The sequence below is a fragment of the Notechis scutatus genome, chromosome Z (genome assembly GCF_049901735.1).
Source record: "Notechis scutatus isolate UNSWTSFEM ecotype Mainland chromosome Z, rNotScu1.2, whole genome shotgun sequence".
Classification (NCBI taxonomy): domain Eukaryota; kingdom Metazoa; phylum Chordata; class Lepidosauria; order Squamata; family Elapidae; genus Notechis; species Notechis scutatus.
The window spans coordinates 57,897,825-57,921,468 of NC_142025.1; the positions used below are offsets into that span (position 1 = coordinate 57,897,825).

The 23,644-nt window shown below is 34.5% G+C and overlaps 1 protein-coding gene across 4 annotated transcripts in view; it reads left to right on the plus strand.

The window, feature by feature from the left end:
- SLC6A20 (solute carrier family 6 member 20) overlaps positions 1-23,644 on the plus strand; it is a 49,234-nt gene that overhangs the window by 24,656 nt on the left and 934 nt on the right. For 3 of the 4 annotated variants that reach the window (XM_026678490.2, XM_087945567.1, XM_087945564.1), the window contains 5 exons: positions 6,784-7,025; positions 7,423-7,585; positions 21,279-21,483; positions 23,060-23,219; positions 23,423-23,588. In XM_026678490.2, coding sequence (XP_026534275.1) covers positions 6,784-7,025; positions 7,423-7,585; positions 21,279-21,483; positions 23,060-23,219; positions 23,423-23,588 — 936 coding nt within the window. The remainder of the gene's footprint in view (positions 1-6,783; positions 7,026-7,422; positions 7,586-21,278; positions 21,484-23,059; positions 23,220-23,422; positions 23,589-23,644) is intronic. The other variant, XM_087945566.1, reaches the window with a different exon arrangement.

Sequence of the window (23,644 nt, forward strand, 5' to 3'; positions counted from 1 at the left end):
CACTCTGCAGAGCATCTGTGGAAGGAATCACGATGGTACCACAATCATGCGGTTGAAGCTTCCCCTTTTTTGCATGCATTGGATGTGCAACACCTTTACAAAGGGCAGAATTTTGATGTTTGACTTTTTTTTAAACATTCCCCACTAAAATGCCCCAAGAAGGTATAAAAGATGCCATGATGCTATCAAGATGCCATAATTATATACATTTTAATAATTTTATGTTTTATTGTTGTTAGTTGCACAGAGTAACCTAATAGCAAATACATTTAACAAATAAATAAATAAATGATTATATTCATGCTCATACTGAAAAGCTGCCCTGATTATCAATAATTGTATTGCATAAGTGGGCAGTCATTTGATATTTGGGAATTATTTATTTATTTATTTTATTTATTTGATTTGCCAATTGTTTACAAGATAATAAGTATAAGTGTATACATCGTTGTGAATACATGAAATGGGTACATATAAGAAAAATAAAAGAAGAATAAGAGAAACAATAGGACAGGGACGGTAGGCACGTTGGTACGCTTATGCACGCCCCCTACAGACCTCTTAGGAAAGGGGTGTGCAGAAAAAGTAGGGCTAGGGTTTTAGCGAGACTGTAGATTGTTGTGCCTTATAAAGTAAAACTGCTACTTTAATGCTTTTGTACTGCAGTTCTACAATACAAATAATATCAGCTTATGACCATAACAGTGCCCAAAATTTCCATCATGTCATGATGGCTATGTAGAGGCCCAAATGTGACCAGACCCAACTTAATTTTCAGTGGTCATTAAACAAATGTCATATTGTTAAGTAAATGCATTGGTCATTAAGTGAACTCCAGAGTCATTAATTAGTCATACATTCTTATGTTTATTTTTTGCTGGCAATTGGCAAAGTACAAATTGTGATTATGTCATCCTGGAATGCTGTAATCAGCTGTAAAGGAGAACTAGTTGTTAAATGTTCAAAATGCAGTCAAGTGATCGTAGAGGTATGTGGAGTATTCAGAACTGCAAAACAAGGTTGTAAGCAGTTCTTTGGGGGAAGGTCTGTCATAATTTCAGTCAGTTAGCAAGGACTATCTGTGTAGTCCTTGCTTACTGAAGAGATTGGACTGTCTGAAGAGATTGGACTGCTATTTGTCAGAAATGGTGTAGGGTCTCCTGCTTGGGCGGTTGGACTGGATGACCTACAAGATCTCTTACAACTCTGTTAATCTGTAAATGTGTAAATCTATCCATTACATATCTAAAAATGAAAAGAAATTGCCTTCATTTTTAAGTCAACAAATCTGAAGATTAAAAACAGGAATTTCTTATCCCTGTTTTATTAAATCGTCAAGAGAGGACAGAAAATTCTCGACTTTCTTTTTCTTTTTTTTAATCATTTTTTTTTTATTTCAATCTATACATACACATCAATACAAAAACAGTGTGGCACTGATGCATCATACATTTTAGTACAAGCAAAATTAATAAAACCAACCATATCTCTTGATACACATATTCTCATTAAATTATAATCCTTCATTGCTTAATTTTTCAACATTTCAATACTCTCTTCTAGTGCCAGTCACCATATCATTTAAACATACCTAGTAATTTCATTATTCAATTTCCTCTCCTATATTTTATTTTTTAAATAAAAGTTCTCATTTAGCAAGCAGTGTGGTTCCAGGTTTCACATCTCAACACAAACATGACCATAGTTACCTATTCATCTTACTTATTCAGTTTCATATCACATTATTCCTTATTAATATTAAATTCATTAAGCTTATTTTATGCGATCTCAGTTCATATTATGACTTATTTCATTTTTCTTAGAATATTCTCATATCTTATTTTACAATATTATCTAACATTCTTGTTTCTATATTCATGCTCCATATTGCTTTTATGTGTCACATTTGCAATTTTATCCTTATTCTATTAATTCTCAAAATTGTCCCCTTTGGTTGCTAATTCGAGCTTCATTCTACTTTAATAAAAATATTTCCCTATTTACTGCATATCAAATATACAATTATTTTATATCAGATTCCACATAGTATTCTCTCAATCACCTTATAAATCATCTATACATTGCAAAAGTATTAATCTATTCAATTAGTTATAGCAACTTATATTAATCTTTCCATAATAATTCTCATTTTTATACATCATTGATCATCAATTAATATATAATATTCTTATTATAAATTCCCATTTCCATAAATATTTCATTACATTCCATATCTAATGTAGCGATAATCCTTTGATAAAAGAGAAAGAAAAAAAGAGAAAGAAAAAACAATATCAGTTACAATCTTATCTATTTTCAATACTTATTCTTATATATCACAACACATTACCTTGCAGAATCTCCTTCCCTATCCTTTTTTTACCCATTATCTCTCACTCTCCTAACAATGTAATTTCTTTTCATTCTTGTTTGCTTCCTGTTTCTCTTTATTTTCTGGTACCTTTCCCTCCATTCTTATTCCCCTCCATTTCTCATTCCAATTATTAAATGTATCTCCCTCCCTCTTTCCGTTTTTCTTTTGAACTTTCCTTTTCTGCTTTTTCCCTTTCCTTTTTTTATTTTCCGAACCATTCCCCCTTTTATTGTCACATCAAACCACAAGTTTTTAATTTTAATTCCTTTTCCCCCCTACTTAAATGATTGTTGCTCTGCTTGATCTTCAAAGCTGGTTTCCTCTTTATTTAACTCCTCCCACTCTGGTTCTCTTTTTTTCTTCTGCAAGCTGAGTCACCATTTCTAGTTTCTGTAATATATTGCTGCACGTTTCCAGTCTCACCTTCATCATTTCCTTCATATCTTGTAAATCCAATCTTATTTCAACAAATAAGTTGACCCCATGGTGTCTGCTCCTTTCTTTTTTTTCTTTCCCCCACTCTTCCTTAATAGATATATCCAATCCAAAAATCCAGTATGTCATTTCAACCAGTGTCTTTTATATTTATTTTCAACAATCAATGTTTATAAGTCTTTGTTTCCAGGTCTTCTAATAGGTCCTTTTCCAGCTGTTTCTCAAAGTCACCAGGTGGTTCTAAAACAATGTTTTCAAATATCTTTCCCCTTATAGTATTCTGTTATCACTTTTCAGAGCTCTTATTTTCTTTTAAATTCCAAAGTCCAATTTATTAGAAAAACCAAAGCCTTTTCAAAGAGCCACTGAAATTTTTCCTGTGCCATTGGTTGGCACTAACATAAAGAAAGCAGCTATTGGAGAAAGATTAAAGACTAAAAACTAAAGAGGAAGATTAAAGACTTAGAAGTAAAAGAAATACCTAAAGGATGATTTAAAACATAGAAGGCCTGGAGAAGCTGAGTAACATCGTGAAAAGTGATTATTGGGAGAAATTGCTTTTCTAAACTATCTCTAACAGTTAATAATCAGCTGTTTTTGACTTTTACACTCTATTGAAAGCTGGAATTGAGAGCAGGGGAGTCATCTACTGGAGGAAGAAGATTACTGCAATGTGTAAAACTTAAAGTGATGAAAGGAGAAAAAGTAAATAACACCTGGAAGGCTACTTAACCTTGACTTTATCTTAGTAGGCAATTTGGATGCTGGGAAATATTTACTGAGCTTTTTGAAGTTCCATAAGACAAACTAAACTAAACACTAAAATTTTACTGGAACTGTGCATTGAAAAGTGGATTTGAAAGATTTGAAGAAACCTGGTGAGCTACGTTGGATTTGGGTTATTAACATCATGTGACAGATCATCCTATGAAACAAAAGAAGAAAAGCAATAGAAAGAAGGTGGGGAGAAAAAGAAGAAAAGATAAATAAGACTTTAAAATCTGGACAATTGGGAAGATGTAAACTGGAAATTATAAAAACTGAAAAGCACAAATTTATAGTATTTAAGGAGTAGAAATTTAGGGGACTTGGAGGAATAATTTTGTGATTAACCAAATTTTATTAATAATTTACCTTTTTGGAGTTTTTAAATATTGGGATACTGGAATATTATATTACTTTGGTACAAAATGACCCAACAGGGGACAATAAAGTTCTATGAAGAAATATTAGAAATTGTGACAAAGAATCATAAGGAGATGATGGGACTATTTAAAGATAAAGATGTGAAAGTAGAAGGCCCTCAACAAACAGTGGGAAAAGATGAATATGATACACAGAAGACAGATAAGAAATTAAAAGGGGTGGTAGAAGAGACAAAGCAAAACAAACTATAAGAAGATAAAAATAAGTTACAAGCAGATAAAAACACTGAAAAGACAGTAATAATAAATTCTAAAAATCAAATAGATAATCCCTTAAGAGCTCACAATAGAATAGAGAGAGAAAGAAAAGGAAGATTTTCCAAAAATAATGAAAGGGTTATGGATGGATATTCAAAAGATGCAACAGAAGGAGATAAAGGGTAAGGCAGAGAGATCAATCAGTCTGTGCAAAAATGCTAGAAAGACATATAGGATTACAAGAGAGAAATATAAAAGAATCACCAAAAACAATAAATGGTGAAATTCTGAAAAGACTGAGAGATGATGGATAGACATAATATCTTGCAAGTAGTAATTATATTAAAAACCAATAAAAATAAGTGGAAAGTTTAAATTGGGAAAATAGTAGCACATATATAAATATATAATAGAATTTATTATAACCATAAATATATTAAGATTAGGAGGTGGAAGACTAGAGCTAGGTATATTTAAATGTATTATTATGATTAATGGGGCGCAAAAATATACTGGAATATATAGTTTTCAAGGACTATAAATTCAGGGGACTTACAGATATAATCTTGGGACTGATTAAATTTTATTAACAGTTGGTTTTACTGGTGTTTATAGAAAATTGAAATATTGAAAATGTGGTGGAACACTAAGTAATATTTATAATATTAAAACATTAGTGACTTAACAGGGGTTAATAAGTATATTGTATGAAGAAATGTTATTGATGTTTACATACCTTTTTGGACAAAGTGACAAAAAATCATAAAGAGAATAGTATTGTTTAAAGATATTGAGATGAATATAGAAGAACCCCAACAAACGGGAAAAATAAAGAAATAAGTACAAATTGGGAAAATAGTATAATATATATTGATACATAAAATAATATACTATAATTATAATGAGCGTATCAAGGTTAGAAGTTGGAAGATAACAATTCTGTATATGTAATGGTATTATTACTGTTAGCACTGTGTGAAAAATATATTAACCCAGTCATTACACTGTCCACAAAAAATGTTGATTGTTAAAGGAAAACTACAAATAAAATATATAGCAAAAAGGACATAGGTTATGATGTTGAAAATAGGAAGGTATGGGGTAGTTGACTATAAGTGTGGATGGGCTACCAATCGTCTAAATTTTAATCACATGACTGCAAGGATATTGCTAAAACCATTATTTCTGGCATGAATCATAAGTCCCTTTGTTCTGTATTATCATAAATTTGAATGGTCACTGAACAAATGGTTATATGTCGAGGACTACCTGTGATAGATATGACATAAAACTAGAATATAGTAAGTACTGGGGTGAATATTTAATTATTTATTATTTATTTCCCGTATGGCATCTACAGAAGTATGCAATCATTGATATATACATTTTAATTTAAATAAAGCATGAACATACATGCACGCACGCATGCGTGAACACACAAAGAAATGTATGAATGATATGTGGACAATATTTAATCACATTATGATTATAGAACTGGGTAAACTGGAAAATAATCAATCGCACATAATATAGTGGAATTCTGCCTTCCTTCTCAAATCTTCTCTGGCTCAACTCCCACTCCTCTAGGATAAATTAGCTAGGGGGGAGAGAGGAGGTAATAAAAATATCCCATTTCATTATTCCCAGTACTGTAGTTTCAAGCACTAACTTCGAATTCAAAGGTTGGTTATACTTACAGAAAAGGAGATCAGGTGCAGGATAACATTCCTGATACTCAAATACCTGACACCAACTTTATTTTAATAATAATAAAACCATAATTATTCTATTAAACTTTGAGTACTTCTAAGAAAATAAGAAATTCATTAAATATGATATAAATATGACATTATGCATTTGGATTTAATTAGACTGGAGAAAATGGCTGTGTTTGAAGCTGAGCCAATATTCTGCATTCTTTTTCATTACAGGTAGTCCTCAATTTATAATCGAAATGGAGCCTGCCCTTCACGGTCGTAAGTCGTGATGGTCATAAAATGGATTGATCACATGATCAGCCCATTTTTACAACTTTTTTCACAGCAGTCATTATGTGAATACAGCAATTGTAAAATGGCAGTTGTAGTTGTTAAGTAAATGCCATGGTTGTTAAGCAATCCAGTGGTTTGCTTATGGGTGCAGTTTTGCCGAAAACCAAAAGTAAATGCCAATTTTCACCCAAACTGTTGTAAAACACAGTCATGTAACCATGGAACAGTGTAAATGGCCACAAATGCTGCTTAGTTTCAGAGTACCCAAAGTTTGGTAACATGACTGGGGGGAGGAGCAACTGTCAGAACTTCAAATTCAGGTTGTCTCAACTTTGTAAGTCAATTGTAAACCAATTGTAAATCAAGGATTATCTATATCATATGCTATGATAATGAGTTGGCTTTCAGTTGTTAATGAGTTGGCTTTCAGTTCCATTAAGGAAGTAGAATTTTTGAAATGCTACAAAAACAAATAAATTTGTGGGTGCCTCTGGACTGTTGCTATAGGTAATATAATTAATATAGCTACTTTCTGAAAATGATACATCATTGATTCATTCTCGTCATTTATGCCTTGCAGCTGGAGCAACTAGCAAACCCTAAGACTTGGATTAATGCAGCTACTCAAATCTTCTTCTCTCTCGGTCTGGGCTTTGGTAGTTTGATAGCGTTTGCCAGCTACAATGAGCCAAACAACAATTGTGAGCGACATGCCATCATTGTTTCCTTAATAAATAGTGCTACCTCAATATTTGCAAGCATTGTCACATTCTCCATTTATGGCTTTAAAGCAACTTTCAATTATGAAAGCTGCATAAACAAGTAAGCTTGGTTTTTAATCCAGATTTATTTTTCTCTTTTAAATCTGCTTAGTCAACATACACATTTGAAAATGGTTTACTGAAATTAGGGTTTTTTAAAAATAAATAATTCCTGATTCATACTCCAAGAAAAGTTTATTTTATGGTATAAAATATCTGGTTTTAGAAAGGTTTCTGAAATAAGATGATGACAACTAAGTAAATACTTGTAAACACAGCTAATGTGCTGCTAAAAATTGTCTAACGTTTAATAATATTTATTTTTGTTATAATAAATAAACAGTAATTCTGTCTTCCTTTAATTGCTTTCCCCTTCTTTTTGAAAACTCTAAAATGTTGTAAAAGTCTTGAGAATCCTGTGATTTGTTTTATTAGATTTTTTTAAAATTGCCTTTCAGGATGATCTTGCTGTTGACTAATGTTTTTGATCTGAAAGAAGGTTTATTAACAATAGAAAACCTTGAGAATATGAAGCAGTATTTGGCATCTGTTTACCCTGGAAAATATGCAGAAGTGTTGCCACAGATCAAGAACTGCAGTTTGGAAACTGAACTAGATACTGTGAGTCCTTCCTTCCTTCCTTCCTTCCTTCCTTCCTTCCTTCCTTCCTTCCTTCCTTCCTTCCTTCCTTCCTTCCTTCCTTCCTTCCTTCCTTCCTCTCTTTTTTATTATTTTATTTGTTAAACATAAAAAATTCAATATCTATGTAAACAGTGTGTTGTCTGGGTACAGTTGATTTTGAAAAATAGTAATAATAGTAACAATGATATTCATAATTCATATATGATATATTCTATAAGTTATATATTCTATAAGTTATTTTTTCTAACTATGCATGTATTTTTGTCCAGTATTTTTTTCCCTTTGTACATGTCCATCAGATACCAAACCGGTATCTGATTACATTTCCAACATTTAACAGACACTTTCTTAAACATCTTTGCTAGTCTTGTTGGTGGAAAGTGCCATCTGTAAAACATTTTATATAGATATACAGCAATGGATCATGCCCAGTATTTCCTAGTCGAACCACAGACAACTACAATGATCTAATACATATCAATTTTACAGAAGTCAATGTTGAAAAAGCACTACGCAATCTAAAACCATCTCTATCTATTGGACCGGACGGAATATGTGCCTACTTCTTAAAAAAGCTATCCACTGCTATAGCAGAACCTCTAAGCATAATCTTTGAAAAATCTTTCAGGACCAGCTCCTTGCCTAACCTATGGTCACAAGCCACAGTCATCCCCATTTTCAAAAAGGGAGACCCCAGCCTAGTTGAAAATTACAGACCAATCTCTTTATGCTGCGTCACCTGGAAAGTCATGGAATCAATTATTAACCAATCCATTATCTTCCATTTAGAGACAAACAACCTACTCTCTAATAAACAATTTGGTTTCAGAAAAAAACTATCCTGTAATCTGCAACTCTTACACTACAAAAACATATGGACTACATAACTCGATCAGGGCAAAACAATAGACGCAATCTACATAGAACCTACTGTAAAGCCTTTGATTCAGTGGTACACGACAAACTACTACTAAAACTAAAATCTTATAGTATCTCTGGACAACTGCATAACTGGATAGAAGCATTCCTGTCAAACAGGCAACAAATGGTCAAAATTGGAAACGTCCTATCAAATTCTGTACCTGTCAATAGTGGTGTCCCCCAAGGCAATGTTCTAGGACCAACTCTCTTCATACTCTACATAAATGATCTCTGTGATCATATTAAGAGTAATTGCGTTCTCTTCACTGATGATGTAAAGCTATTCAACACCACAGATAATTCTGCTACCCTTTTAAAAAGACCTCGACTATGTATCAGAATGGTCAAACAAATGGCAACTTCAAATCTCAACAAATAAATGCTCTGTCTTACATATTGGCAAAAAAAAAATCAGAAAATAAATTACAAGCTGAATAGTCAAGATCTTGTTGATGATCCAAACCCTGTCATAGACCTTGGAATATTCATCTCAAATGATCTAAGTGCTAGAGCCCACTGTAACTACATAGCCAAAAAGGCATTAAGAGTTGTTAACCTAATCCTGCGTAGCTTTTTCTCTGGTAATATCACACTACTAACTAGAGCATACAAAACATTTGCTAGACCAATACATGAATACAGCTCATCAGTCTGGAACCCACATTACTTATCTGATATTAACACAGTAGAGAAAGTCCAGAAATATTTCACAAGAAGAGTTCTCCACTCCTCTACTCATTGCAGAATACCTTATGCCATCAGACTTGAAATTCTACACCTAGAAAACTAGAACTACGCCGCCTTCGGTCCGATCTAAGTATAGTATATAAAATCATACATTGCAATGTCCTACATGTCAATGAATACTTCAGCTTCAACCATAACAATACAAGAGCACACAATAGATACAAACTCAAGGTTAACCACACCAAACTTGATTGCAGGAAATACGACTTCAGCAACAGAGTGGTCAATGTCTGGAATACTCTACCTGACTCTATGGTTTCTTCCCAAACCCCAAAAAACTTTAACCTTAGACTGTCTACTATTGACCTCACCCCTTTCCTAAGAGGTCTGTAGGGGGCGTGCATAAGCGCACCAACATGCCTACCGTCCCTGTCCTATTGTTTCTTTTATTTTTCTTATATGTATCCATGTATTCATAACTATGTATATACTTATACCTATTATCTTGTAAGCAATTGACAAATCAAATAAATTAAATTAAAATATGCAGTTGACATTGTTAATTTATAGTTCCTATCCCATAATTTCTGCCATTTATCTATAATATAACCAAAAATATTAGCCCTTACTATCATTGTTTCCTTTACTTGTTCTTCTTCCATTTTAGCACTCAGATAGAGTTAAAATAATTATAGATAGCTATAATTTTTTAAATTAATTTTTCATCTGTCCCTATTAATATCTGATCTAGTTCTTTTAGTTCTTTATAGAAACCATACGTTTTAGTGTCTTTCTCATACCTTGATTGTATTTGCACATACGGCTACCATGCTAAATCAATCCCTTGACTTTTCAGTTGTTGATTAATTTTAATTTCCCCTTTTTTATTCAAAATGTCTTTATATCTTGCATTTTTTCTTTTTAATATTTTTTTCTTTTTTATACAAACTTCATCATCAGTTGAACAGTGTGTTGTCTGGGTACAAACATATTTGTTAAACAATAATCAAAGTTACAACATCCTTCATTACATATTAATTCTGCAATATTTAACCTAGTAATGTCCACCTATTGATTATACAATATTAATGTAATTAATAATTAATTACATTAATTCAACATGTTAGTCATCATATTAACTTATCTCTTTTAACATATCATTTTGTTTCCCTGTTTCTAACTTCCATTTTTATTATTTAACCATTGATAAAATAAATCCCATACCATATAATATTCAATTTGCTCTTTCTCCTTAATTGTCAATGTTAATCTATTCATTTCTCTACACATTCTAGTATTTTCCTAACCACAGTTTCATCTGTAGGTATCTCTTCACTCTTCCAATTTTGTGCAAATACAATTCTGGCAGCAGTTAATATATGAATAACTAAATATAAATTTTCCTTAATATATTTTTCGGGTAGGATCCCCAATAGAAATGTTTCTAGTTTTAAATCAATGTTGTTTTATCATTTTTTCCAACAATGTATGTATTTTGGTCCAATATTTTTTTGCTTTTGAACAGACCCACCACATATGATAATATGTCCCAGGTATTCGTTGGCACTTCCAACATCTAGCCGATTTGGCTTTAAGCATCCTTGCCAGTCGCGCTGGTGCAAAATGCCATCTATAAAACATCTTGTATAAATTTTCTTTAAATGCGGTTGACATCGTTAATTTGTAATTCCTATCCCGCAATTTTTGCCATTTATCTAATTCAATTGTGTAACCAAAATTTTTTGCCCATGCTATCATTGTTTCCTTTATTTGTTCCTCTTCCAATTTAATGTATAGTAGATAACTATATGTTTCTAATCAATTTTTCTTCTACCCATTAAAATCTTATCTAATTCTGTTAGTTCTGTATAAAAACCATAGTTTTGCATCTTTCTCGTATCTAGAATGTATCTGCAGTTGTTAATACTGTGTCAATCAATCCCTTGATCACTCAGTTCTTTAAGTTCCCCCTTCTCATTCAATATATCTTTATATCTAACAATATTTTCTATGTTAAGAACATTTGTGTGAACCAATGCTTCCATTGACGAGAGCCAGACTGGTATCCCCAAATAGTGTTGTTCTCTGATTTTCTCTCATACTAACAATAACACATTCCTAATATAGTGCCTTTGAAAGTAACCGTGTATTTTGTTTTTTCCATACTACAAGAAGGCATGCCAGCCCAATTGCAAATCATGTCCCTCAAAAGTCAATAGTCTTTTGTTTCTCAATACAATCCATTCTTTGATCCAAGTAAGTACCACCGCCTGATAGCATAGTTCCCAGTTCAGTAATTCAAAGCCTCCTCTGTTTCTCGAATCTTGCAATATTTTAAAACTTATTCTTGCTTTTTTCCCTTGCCAAATATATCTTAATATTACTTTATTAAGTTCCTCAAAATATTTTTTCTCCAATTGTATCGGAATTGGTTGAAATAACTATAATAATCTTGGCAATATATTCATTTTTATTGCAGCTATCCTGCCAATCAATGATAGTTGCAAGTGTTTCCATTTCTCCAAGTCTATTTTAATTTGTTTCATCAGTTTATAGTAATTGTCATCTTTAATAGTTACACATCTTGCTGTTAAGTTAATCCCTAAGTATTTTACTTTCTTTGTAATCTGAATGTCTATTCTCTTCATTAGCTCTTTTTTCTGTGTTCCTGTAAGATTTTTAACTAGTATCTTAGTTTTCTCTTTGTTTATTTTCAGTCCTGCCATCTCACCGTATTTCTCTATTTTTTTTTATTAGCTTAGGGCCTGTTTTTAATGGGTCTTCCAAAATAAAAACTAGATCGTCTGCAGATGTCTGTAATTTATATTTTTCTTTTTTTATTTCAAAACCTTTTATCTCTATATCTTGTCTGTATTTCTATTTAATATCTCCAATGTCAATATAAATAATAATGGTGACCAGGGACACCCTTGTTGTGTACCTTTTTTGATCACAACTTTATCTCCATTAACCTTTGCTGTTTGCTTGTAATATATCACCTTAATCATATTAATAAATCTCTCTCCAAAATCATATCTTTTAACTGTGCTAACATAAACTGCCAGTTCAAGTTATCAAATGCTTTCTGTGCATCTAAGAAAATTAACACCATTTGCTTCCCTGGATGCGCTTCATGGTACTCCAGAGTATTTAGGATTATTCTTATTAGTCTTTAATTTATCTCTTGGGCAAAAAACCATTTTGATCTAGATAATTTGATTTTAAAATCTTTTAAATCTTTCTGCAATTATTGAGGCATATATTTTATAGTCCACATTCAATAAAGGTATCAGTCTATAGTTTTTTTATCTGTAGCAACTCTTTGGTATGAGCATAATGTATGCTTCAGTCCATGAATTTGGTACTTTTGCTTCTAATAATACTTCATTAAAGACTTCCAACGTTGGTTTACTCAAAGTATTTTCCAAGGCTTTTAAAGTTCTGCTGGCAGTCCATCTGGGTCCAGTGCTTTCTCATTTTTTGTCTCTTAATTGCTTCTGTTAATTCCATCATTGTTATACATTCATCTAATATAACTTTTACTATTCCAGGTATTTTAGGTAATTCTGCTTCCTTTAAGTATTGCTTTAGTTTGTCTTCTGAAACTATCTCTTGGTCATATAACTTTTCATAATAATTTTGAATCACTTTCTTTTTATCCTCATTTTGATGATATAAATTTCCTTCCTCATCCATTAATTGTTGTATCAGGGGTTTTTTTCTTTCTCTTTTTTCAATTTGTATGACAATCATCTTCCTGGTTTGTTTGCATTTTCAAAAAAAGTTTTCTTTAGCATTCTAATTTTTTGTGCTAGTTCTTCTTTACCTATTATGCTTAACTTGTGTTTTATTAATTCCATTTGACTTTTTAAACTCTTTTTTGTGGTTCTTTTTGTAATTCTGTCTCTAATCTCTTATAGTCTTCTTCTAATGTTTTTTTTTATTTTGTCTCTTCTTCCTGTTTTTCTTTCCCATATAGGCTATGACTAAACCTCTAATATATGCCTTAGCTGTGTCCCATACATTTTGTAGTCAGGTCTCTTCTTTTCTATTCTCTTTGAAAAAGAAATCTAATTCTTTTTCCATGAATTGAATAAATTCTTTATCTTTTGGCCTTTGGTAGAGATTTCTTCACTTTTTTAATTCACTTTTCTAGTTTTATAATCTAGTTTTGCATCCACAATTGCATTAGAGTCTCCCACTATACAGATATGTTCATATTCCAATTCTGCTGTGTTCTTGTGTACTTTACCATAAAAGTCCTCCTGTTTATATTTGGTGCATAAATTGTTACTAAGAGTATCTGTTTGTGATTCATTGTTACCTCCATCATCAAAATCCTCCCTTCTTCATCTGCAAATATTTGCTTAGCATTTATTGTCTCTTTTTGCCAGCAGGTTCACTGTTTCTCTGTTTCTCTTCCCCTTTCTATATATAGTATTATCCAATCCAAATTTTCCACAAAAAGTAAAAAGAAAATAAATTTTCTTTAAGTACAAGTTTTATAGTCTCTAACAGCTGTCCAGATTGGCCAATATTATAGTTGAGGTCCCCAGTCCAGCTTTTAAACTTCTTTCACTCACTTAAAAGGAAATAAACCCTCTTTTTTCCAGCTTTAAAAATGGCTCTCCAGCTTAGCCACCACTTTTCTTGTGGGGGGGGGGGGAAACCACCTCTTTTTTTTGGTCCCTCTTTCTCTCCAGCTAATTTCCTGAGGGCTCATTCTTCAATAGCAATTGGAAATTAGAAATTTCTCATCCAGATCATTCACACTGTTTCTCATTCTACCGTGCTTTCAAATTGGTCAGCTGTCCTGATTGGCCGTCCTTTTCTCCCCACTGGATTGAGAGCCTTCCCCCAGATCAATCAGGAAATTTGTGGACTTCCTGAGATCAACAGAGTGTGCTCTCTTACTTCATCACCCCTCCGAGGTGATTTAGATCCATCTGAACCTCCTGCGGTTCAAATTTCAGCACAATCTCTACAAAGCCCCGTGAGACGCATCGTATCGATGTCAGCACCGCCCTCCTCTTATCTTGAAATTTTTTCCATGTTGACAATGTTCGGATGTATCAGTGCTTTCATCGTGGAAATCCAGACTGATATTTTCATATAATGTTTTTCTTTAATTTTTGTCCATACTAATAATAAAGCATTTCTAATATAACATCTTTGAAAGTGTCTATGTATTTTATTTTTTCCATATCATAAAAAAGTGTGCCACTCCAATTGTAAATCATGTTCCTCCAAAATCAATAATAATCTATGTCTCAAATTTATCCATTCTTTCACCCAGGTAGGGTGACCCCAAGTGTGGTCTCCTTGCTCAGTCCTGGGAAGACTCCAGCTGCCGGCATCACTGCATTCCCTGCCAGCTGGCAAAGCAGTGGTACAGCACCTCCCAGGCAGAAGGGAGCCAGACGACTGCAGCAATAAATGGGCAGAGGCCCGCAGACAGGCACCCTCCATCCTGCTCCAAAAGGGAAGGCAGGTACCACACTATCCAGTTCAGCCATCTGGGTGGAGGCGGGTGCTGCAGCAGGTAGTACAGAGCTAGAAGGGACATGCAAACCAAATATTTGGAGCTGTGCCCAGTGGAATTTGCAAACAGGCTCAGAGGGACTGTTTAGCAGGGAGGGAGACCATGGCCCATTTGGTTCACTTCAGCACAGGATGGGAATGCAGAAGGCAAAGGAAATCTGTGTCTCTCCTTGTTCAACTCTCAAAGACACCTTTGCATCCCAGAATTTGATCCTGCGCTCTCTCGGTCTCTCTCACTCTCCCTTTTCTCTCACCTTCTTCCTTCCTCTTTCTTCCTCCTTCCTTCTTTCCTTTCTTCCTCCCTCCCTCCCTCCCTCCCTCCCTCCCTTCCTTCCTTCCTTCCTTCCTCCCTCCTTCTTTTTCTTCTCTGAATGATTCTGATTCTCTGACCCCTCATCTGGGTCTCGTGAGTGCTTCTTCCTGCTCTTGTTGGTGTGTGCAGTTTGCAGTACCAACAAGGGCCAGAAGAAGCGCCTGCGAGACCCAGCAAGTACAGGGATGCTTTGCTCCCGCTCTGGAATATGGAATGAGTCTCCATCTCCTTCCCTTACCTTCTCAGGCTCAGGCATGCACGCGCAAAAATGTAATATCACCGAACCAGTAGTTACACCAGTCGGATCCCACCCCTGGGTATATTGACCTTTTACTATAACCCTCTATTATAATTCCTAATAGAAATAGTTCTGGTTTAAATTTTATACAGTGTCCAACCATTTTTTCTAGCCACATCTGGATTTATCACCAAAATTTCCTTGCTTCTTTACAAGTCCACCACATGAAGTAGTATGTGCCTGGTATTTGCTTACACTTCCAACATTTCAGGGATATGTTACTAAACATTTTGGCCAATCTTGGAGGAAGATGCCATCTGTAAAACATTTTATAAAGATTCTCTTTGTAAGATGTGGCCAATGTCAATTTCCTGTTTCTCTCCCAAAGTTTTTGCCAACTATCCAGCTTAATGTTGTATCAAAGTTTTTAGCCCATACAACCATTGTCTCCTTAACTTGTTCTTCCTCCATTTTATAATCTAGTAAGTATTTATATGTTGTCTTTATCAATTTATCATTGGTCCCCACTAATAATTTATCTAATATTGTTAATTCTCTATAAATACCCCGTATTTTCACATCCTTCACATAACATGATTGTACTTGCAGGTATGACCACCACTCCAGTTTTACTCCTTGTTCTTTTTAGTATGTCCTTATATGAGACAATTTTTTCCATATTTATAAGGTTTGGGTGTACTAGTGCTTCTAAGGTAGAGAGCCAAACTGTTATTTTCATATAATTATGTTGTTTGATTTTATTCCACACCAATTAATTTAATTTGATTTGTTAGTTTTGTAAAATTGTCCTCTTTAATTGTTATGCACCTTGCTGTTAAATAAATTCCTAAACATTTCACTCTTTTCACTGTCTGGATGTTTGTTCCCTTTGTTAGTTCGTCCTTCTGTTTATTTGTCATATTTTTAACTATCATTTTGTTTTTTCCTTGTTTATTTTTAGTCCAGCTACTTCTCCATATTCCTCCAGTTTCTCTATAAGTTCCTGATTGTAATGGTTCCTCTAAGATGAAGACTAAATCATCTGCAAAGGCTTGTAGTTTGTACTTTTCTCTTTTAATTTCCTTTGATTTGCTCATCTTTCCAAATGTTCCTGGTTAGTACTTCCAAAGTTAAAATAAACAATAATAGAGATAATGGGCAACCTTGCCTTATGCCTTTCTGGATTGTAAAAAATGTCGCCTCGCCATTCACCTCCTGTTTAGAATATATTCCCATGAACATGTTTATGAAATTATTGCCAAAGTCCATGTGTCTTAATTGCTGAAGCATAAATTTCCAATTCACGTTGTCAAACGCCTTTTGGGCATCTAAGAACAACAATGTCACTTGCTTCTCACTATGTATTTCATAATATTCCTGTATATCTAATATTGTTCTCATTTTGTTTCTTATCTGTCTTTTGGGCAGAAAACCATTTTGGTCAACATGTATGAAATCCTTCAAGAATCTTTTCAGATGTTCAGCTATTATTGAAGTAAAAATTTTATAATCAGTATTCAGTAAGGATATGGGCCTATAATTTTTGATTAGTGTTAGGTCTGTGCCTCCTTTTGGGATCAGCGTGATGTTGGCTTCCACCCATGATGGTGGTTCACTTTGATTAAGACTGTGTTATATACCTCTAATAATATTTGGTCTAAAGTGTCTTGTAATTCTTTCTATCGGTAGTCCATCTGGGCCTGGAGTTTTGTTGTTCTTTTTTATTTAATAGCCTCTATTAGTTCTGACATTTTTATTTCCTTATTTAACATAATTTTCATTTCTTCTGGAACTTTAGGCAAATCGGCTTTCCCTAAATATGGTTATGCTTTTTCTGTGTAATGTTCATTGTCATTGTATAGTTTCTTATAGAAGTCCTGAATTATGTTCCTTTTTTGCTCACTTTGATGACATATAATTCCATCTTTATCTTGCAGTTTATTTATCCATTTTTTTCTTTTTGTTTCTTCAGTTTGTAGGCTAATTACCTCCCTGGTTTGTTTGTGTTCTCAGAAAAGTTTTAGTTCATTCTCTTTATGTATTGTGCCAAGTCTTCTTTTTCAAGGATGTTCACTTTGCTGTTTTAAGTATATTTTTTGTGGTTCTTTTTGTAACTCTACCTGGAGTTTTCTGTATTCTTCTAGATATTTTTATCGTTGCTTCTTCCTTTTGTTTTTCTTCGCTGTATATGATATGGCAACTCCCCTCATATATGCTTTTACTATATCCCACAGGTTTTGTAAGGATATGTCTTCTTTCCTATTTTCTTTAAAGAAAAATCCCATTTGTTTTTCCATCATCTGTCTGAATTCTTCATCATTTAAAATTGATTGCTTTAAAGTTCATCTTGTACTTTCTTTTCATCCTTTCCAGCTGACTTTCATTGGGTTGTGATCTGCCCAGAGGTTTGCATCTATTTCTACTTCATTTACATAAGAATTTAATTCCATCGATATCCATACCATGTTAATTCTAGACCAGGATTGGTATCTGTTAGAGTAGAATGTGTATTGATTCCTCCCCTGGTTCCTCTCTCTCCATATATCCTGTAAATTTAGCTCTTCTACCATTTTGAAGTAAGTTCTAGGTAATATACTTCTAATTCCCTTCCTTGTTTTATTATTTTTGTAATCTAGTTTGTTTATTATTGCATTGAAGTCTCCTAACATGCTATATCACTTATAATATTATGTAGTTTTTGTAGAATTGTTCTTGTCCCCCATTTGGTGCATAAAATGCAACTACTAAAACCCATTTTTGATTTAGTATTATTTCCACAATCAAGATCCTTCCCTCCTTATCATTGTAAATTTGCTTAGCCTGAATTGTTTCCTTAATGTATAGCACTACTCCTCTCTTCTTTTGTTTTGATAATGATACAAATAGTTCCCCCAGTTTGGGGTATTTCAGTAGTTGTTTATGTTGTTCTTGCAGTGCTAATCTAAATTCAATCTTTGTATTTTATTGAGAGTTTTCTTCCTTTTCATGGGAGAGTTCAGTCCATTAATATTTAGTGATAAAATCTTAAAATCTTCTTGCATTTTTCTATCTATATCTAGGTTTTGTGCTCCTTGTTGTTCTAACTTCTCTCAGTTCCTTGGGTCTTGTTTCATTGCTCTTTGGTCTTTCTCCTTTCTCTTTTTTCCTATATTTTGGCTGTAATGCCTTTTCTTCCATAACAAGTATTTTTTGATCCCTTTCTTCTGTTACTTCCCTCTCCTCTAGTTCCCCTTCATTGCCAAAGTGCTGATTGTAAAATTCCACTGTTTTTTTTCCCAATGAGTCTACTCTGTATCTCTTTTCACACCATGAGACCAGTATTACTTCTGGAGTCAACCATCTAAAATTGATGTTATATTTGATCAACAATGAGGTTTAAAAATTGGTATGGCCTTCGCAACTCTCTGACTCTTTTTGGAACCTGTTTAAGGACTACCAGTTGTTTCCCTTTATACTCTATTGGTTCATCTCTTGTCCTATTAAGTGCTTTGTCTCGCATCACTTTCTTCATGAATCTTATGTGCACCTCCTTTGGAAGATTGTGCCTCCTTGCATGTGAATTCTGTATGTCAGCATCTCTTCCTTCTCTGTTCCTAATGCATTTGCTATTAACTCTGTCATGATGTCTAGTAGGTACTCTCCCTTCTCTTCTCTCATGTTCTGGAATCTCAAGTAGCGCATTGCTTTCTCTGACTCCAGAAAGATTACTGTGATTTCTAATTCTTTATTTGCCTGGATTAATCTATCACTTATTTCATCTACTCTTTCTTCTTCTTTCTCCACCCTCCCTTCAATTTCCCTGTAGTTTCTGTTCATTTTTGGTAATCTGTTGTTGGAAGCTTTCAAATTTGTCATCCATCTTTTGCATTTTTTCTTTGAATTCCCCTGTGTCATTTCTTATTTCTCCTATCTCTTTCTTCATGGCCTGCAGATCTTCTATTGATCTCTGGTTGGTCGGGGTGGAAATAGCTGATGATGGTTGGGTGACTTCCTTCCTCCCTATCCCTATCTTTGTTAGATTTATAGTACTTGTCATGTTTAACACTTTTACCACAATATTTTTTTACCCAACGCTCCCACCTCTTTTTTACATGTATATAATCCTCCACTATTCTGTCATGTTTGAGCTATCAATATAAACCAAAATATACCAGTCTAATCTCACTTCAACCTTCCCTTTAAACCACTTCTTTTGGTTTGTCTTACATGTAGTTAGCCGGGGTGGGGGGGGGTTAATAGTACTAGTAATAATAATAATAGAGATAGGAGTAATACTAATAATAGTGGTAGTAGTACTAATAATATTAATAATCACATAGTAATGATAATGATAGCACTATTAGTAATGATAACAATAGCTCCCAACAAGAAATGTGTAGATTGTAGTTCAATTCAAAAGAGTTCAGAAGGTAACCTCTGTTTATTTTTGACTTTCCGTTTTATCTGTCCAAAGATATTTTTTTCTTTTTAGTACATCAGGTGCCTTTGTAAGCCATAACCTTTGGTATGCCTCTTCAGGAACTGGCAGTCTTTAGCTTTAGTCCATATTGTCTATGATCCACTATTAGTCAATCAAATTATAAAATATAAAATCTCCAAAAGCCCAAAGCAAAGAGGGAGAGACCAAACTCAGCAAGTGTCACAAAGATAATGTCATCAATTCCATTATCTTTGAATTTCTTTTATTTGTGTCCTTATCAACCTTTTCTGCCAGATCTGAATTTTCTGACCACATTCTTTCTTCTTCATATCGTGCAGCAACAAACCATATTTCAATTCAGTAAATTGCAAATCAAGTCCCACTGTTATTTTCTGCTTTTTCTTGTTATCCTACATTTCATTCAAAACCATTGTTAATCCATCAAATTTTTCATTTAGAAAGAAAACCTGTAAAATAGAAAACATTTCTTCCCAGAAAGTTTTAGTTGCTTTGTAGACATTTTGAAAAACACAGAGTTCCTTTCAAAGGCGAGAGAAATCATAACAAAACATCCATAGAGAGAAATTAAGATAATTTTTTTCCCAAGGTAAAAAATAACCAAAATAATTTTCCTATTTTTCTTTCCTTTTTAAAAAAATAAAAAGCTGGTAAGAATAAAATCCTTTTAATATAATCCAATGTAAGTATAAGTCCAGCTCAGTGACTTTTATTATTGGAGAGTGAATTCTCACCAGCTTCCATACAGCAAATGAAAGTAATTAAATGTTTTGTTTTGTAATTCAATGACAAACAAGGGAAAAAGTTGTAAAGATCCAGCAAGGGTTGTAAGATAGGTCAGCAGTCAACTAGTCCAAAATTACTCAACCTTTCTGGCTTTGCAGACCATCAGGGGCAAAGGTGGGGCGGGGGGGGGGGTGTGAAGAGAGGAAATGGTTCTGCACAAGCAGCTGGCAACGTGTGCAGCTCTATTTGTGCAAGGGACATGCACTGCTGTTCATGTAAATGGAGCATGTGTGCACACACTTGACCATTGCTTGCGCAAGTGGAGATGTGCACATGTGGCCCAGTTGCAAATAGCTCACAGCCCAGTACTGAGTGTATCCTAGGGGGTTGGGGATCCCTGAACTAATCTATTAAAATGTGTAGATCAAAAAATAAAGGATTTTTAAAAGTGCAATTAAAACCAAGACATGGTTTTTAAAAAACAGAACAGCTGAATAGTAAAAATGGTAAAAGACTTGACCTTCTGATCGTTCCTTACTGAGAATTGCAATCTTCAAGATCTGTCTCCTTTGAAGATGCACAATTGTCCAAAAGTTTTCTTGTATCCTTCCTTCTTTTTCCCATTTGATTCGAGGAAGCATAGTTGATAAATAGCCAGCTTTGGTGGCAAACTCAGCATGTCTTCAGTGGGAGACAGAAAAATTGCCCACTGCATGACATCTTGGGGAAAAACAGTAATTACCTCTTAGTCTTACTTCAGATGATTGTCAATTTTTCCTATTTAATAATTTCACTCTTTTTTCATCAGGCTGTACAAGGGACTGGGCTAGCATTCATAGTATATTCTGAAGCAATTAAAAATATGGAGTTCTCACAATTGTATTCAGTGCTGTATTTTGTCATGTTGCTGTTGCTGGGAATAGGGAGCATGCTGGGAAACACTGCAGCCATTCTTACTCCTCTGACTGACATCGAATTCCTCTCTTCTCACGTACCCAGGGAGATTATCTCAGGTAAATTTGATAGCTACAATATTGAATAATTTCAATGCCTGGCAAGACTAGCAATACAATTAGAAGATAATATTGCGGAAGATGTCATGATATGCATGTAATTGCAAGAAGGTAGTCCTTCAGTTACGACAGTTCATTTAGCGATGGTTGTTATGACACAACCCCCCCCAAAAAAATACTTACAACAGTCCCGACATTATGAATGTTGCAGTACCATAGCAATTGTTCACCCTTATGACCCACTGCAACATTCCCCCTGCCTATTCTCCCTCCCCAACAGGGATGTAACAGGCACTAGCCCTCCTATGCTAGCCCTCTGGCTTGTCCACATCCCAATCGCTCATTTACCTTTCAAAGATCCTGAGTTCCAGAACAGGATGACCGCTCCTTCTTTCTACTCAAGCAAACTGTCTCCTCTCCAACCTCTCAGCTGTAGTGTATGCGTAGCAGCGTAGTTTCTTTGCCTGCTCCCGGCACTCCAAAAGTAGAGTGGCGAGAGCAGAGGCAGAGCATGAGGGGTGTGCCTGCTCAGCTTGTCTGCCTGCACAGGATACCCAATCTATTTTTGAAGTGCTGCACAGCCTTAGTGAGCTGGGAGTGCTAAGTCCTCTATCCCTTTGCAAAAGCTTTTGTTATAGAGGACAGAAGCCTTTGGGGGTGTAAGGTTGTACTCCTTCAGGCCTCTGTTCTCCATGCTGAAAATTGCAAAGGGACCGAAGATGTCCAGCAGTGCGAGATCACTCTCCCAAAGCCTTCTGTCCTTTTGCAAAAGCTTTCAGTGTGGAGAACAGATGCCTTTGTGTGGGGGGAGGGGGGGGTTGAATCGCATTCCTTCAGACTTACTAAGGTTACCTTGTGCTCCAAAAGCAGAGCGGGTGTCCCAGGCAGGCAGCCTCAGTTAATCAGTCAAGCAGGGCGCATTTGTCCCCATAGGCCCAGTGCCTGTGGTGACCCAGGGGCAGGATAGGAGGGGAAAACATGAGATATCTCAGTAGGTAGGGGGAAGCCTTGGGTAGTCAAAAGCACTACCCCCCCCATCTCCCTCCCTTCCCAGATACCTCATGTGCTTTTAACCTGCACATTCAATTAGCAAATGCATTGGCTAAAGCAGGGAGGGATCACATTCATTTAACATGATCCAATTAATGAATTCTTGGGTTACAAATGTAATTGGCAGATTCTATTACATTCCTAACTCGAGGATTATCTGTATAGCTCTGATCATAACCATGCATACTTATTATGGTTATAAGTGAATGCCAACTGTGATTCCTCTTCTAATCAGCTCAATATCCATGACTACAAATGTGAACATCCTTATTTCTAGAAAGGAGCCAATTTGGCATAGTGGATGCACGTTCACATTTTCGGCAAACCGGTTGTTAAAGTATGCACAGCCCACCTCTGCATCAGCAGTTAAGTTGAAAAAAACTACAGTATATCTTATCCGATTTGAAATTAAAGCAAATGACCCTTATTTCCAGCAGGACTACATATTTAGTAAAAAGAATATAAAATTTGTTCTGATCCAAGCTTTTTTTAACATTGAGGTTGAAAGCATTTTTTTCTTTTATAGGTAGCGTGTGCATTATCAGCTGTGTCATTGGCCTAATATTTACTACAAGGGCTGGTAGCTATTGGTTTAATATCTTCAATGATTATGCTGCTACTCTGTCCTTGCTGCTTATTGTACTGGTGGAAACTATTGCTGTTTGTTACATATATGGGCTAAAAAGGTAAGAAGTCAATCATGATGCTTCTTTCTTATCATTATCAAAATGTCATTGCCTAATTTATTCTGCATTTATATACCAATTTCTTCCAAGATGTCAAGAGCTTTTTAAAGCATTATAAGATAGCAATCTAACTTTATACTTTATAGCAGCTGCTTTTTAATTGGAATGATAGATGCCAACACAGTGCTTATTTGTTTCAATAGATTTAGTAAAGACCTTTGCGTGATGATTGGACATGAGCCAAGTTGGTATTGGAAAGTTTTATGGGCTTTTATCAGTCCAATATTAATCATAAGCCTATTTGTGTTTTACATCACGGACTACATCAGGACAGGGATATCCCAGTATCAAGCCTGGGATGCAACAGAGGTATTTTACTGAATTTATTTTTTCTGTTGGCAGTTAAATTTAGCGGTTGAGGGAAA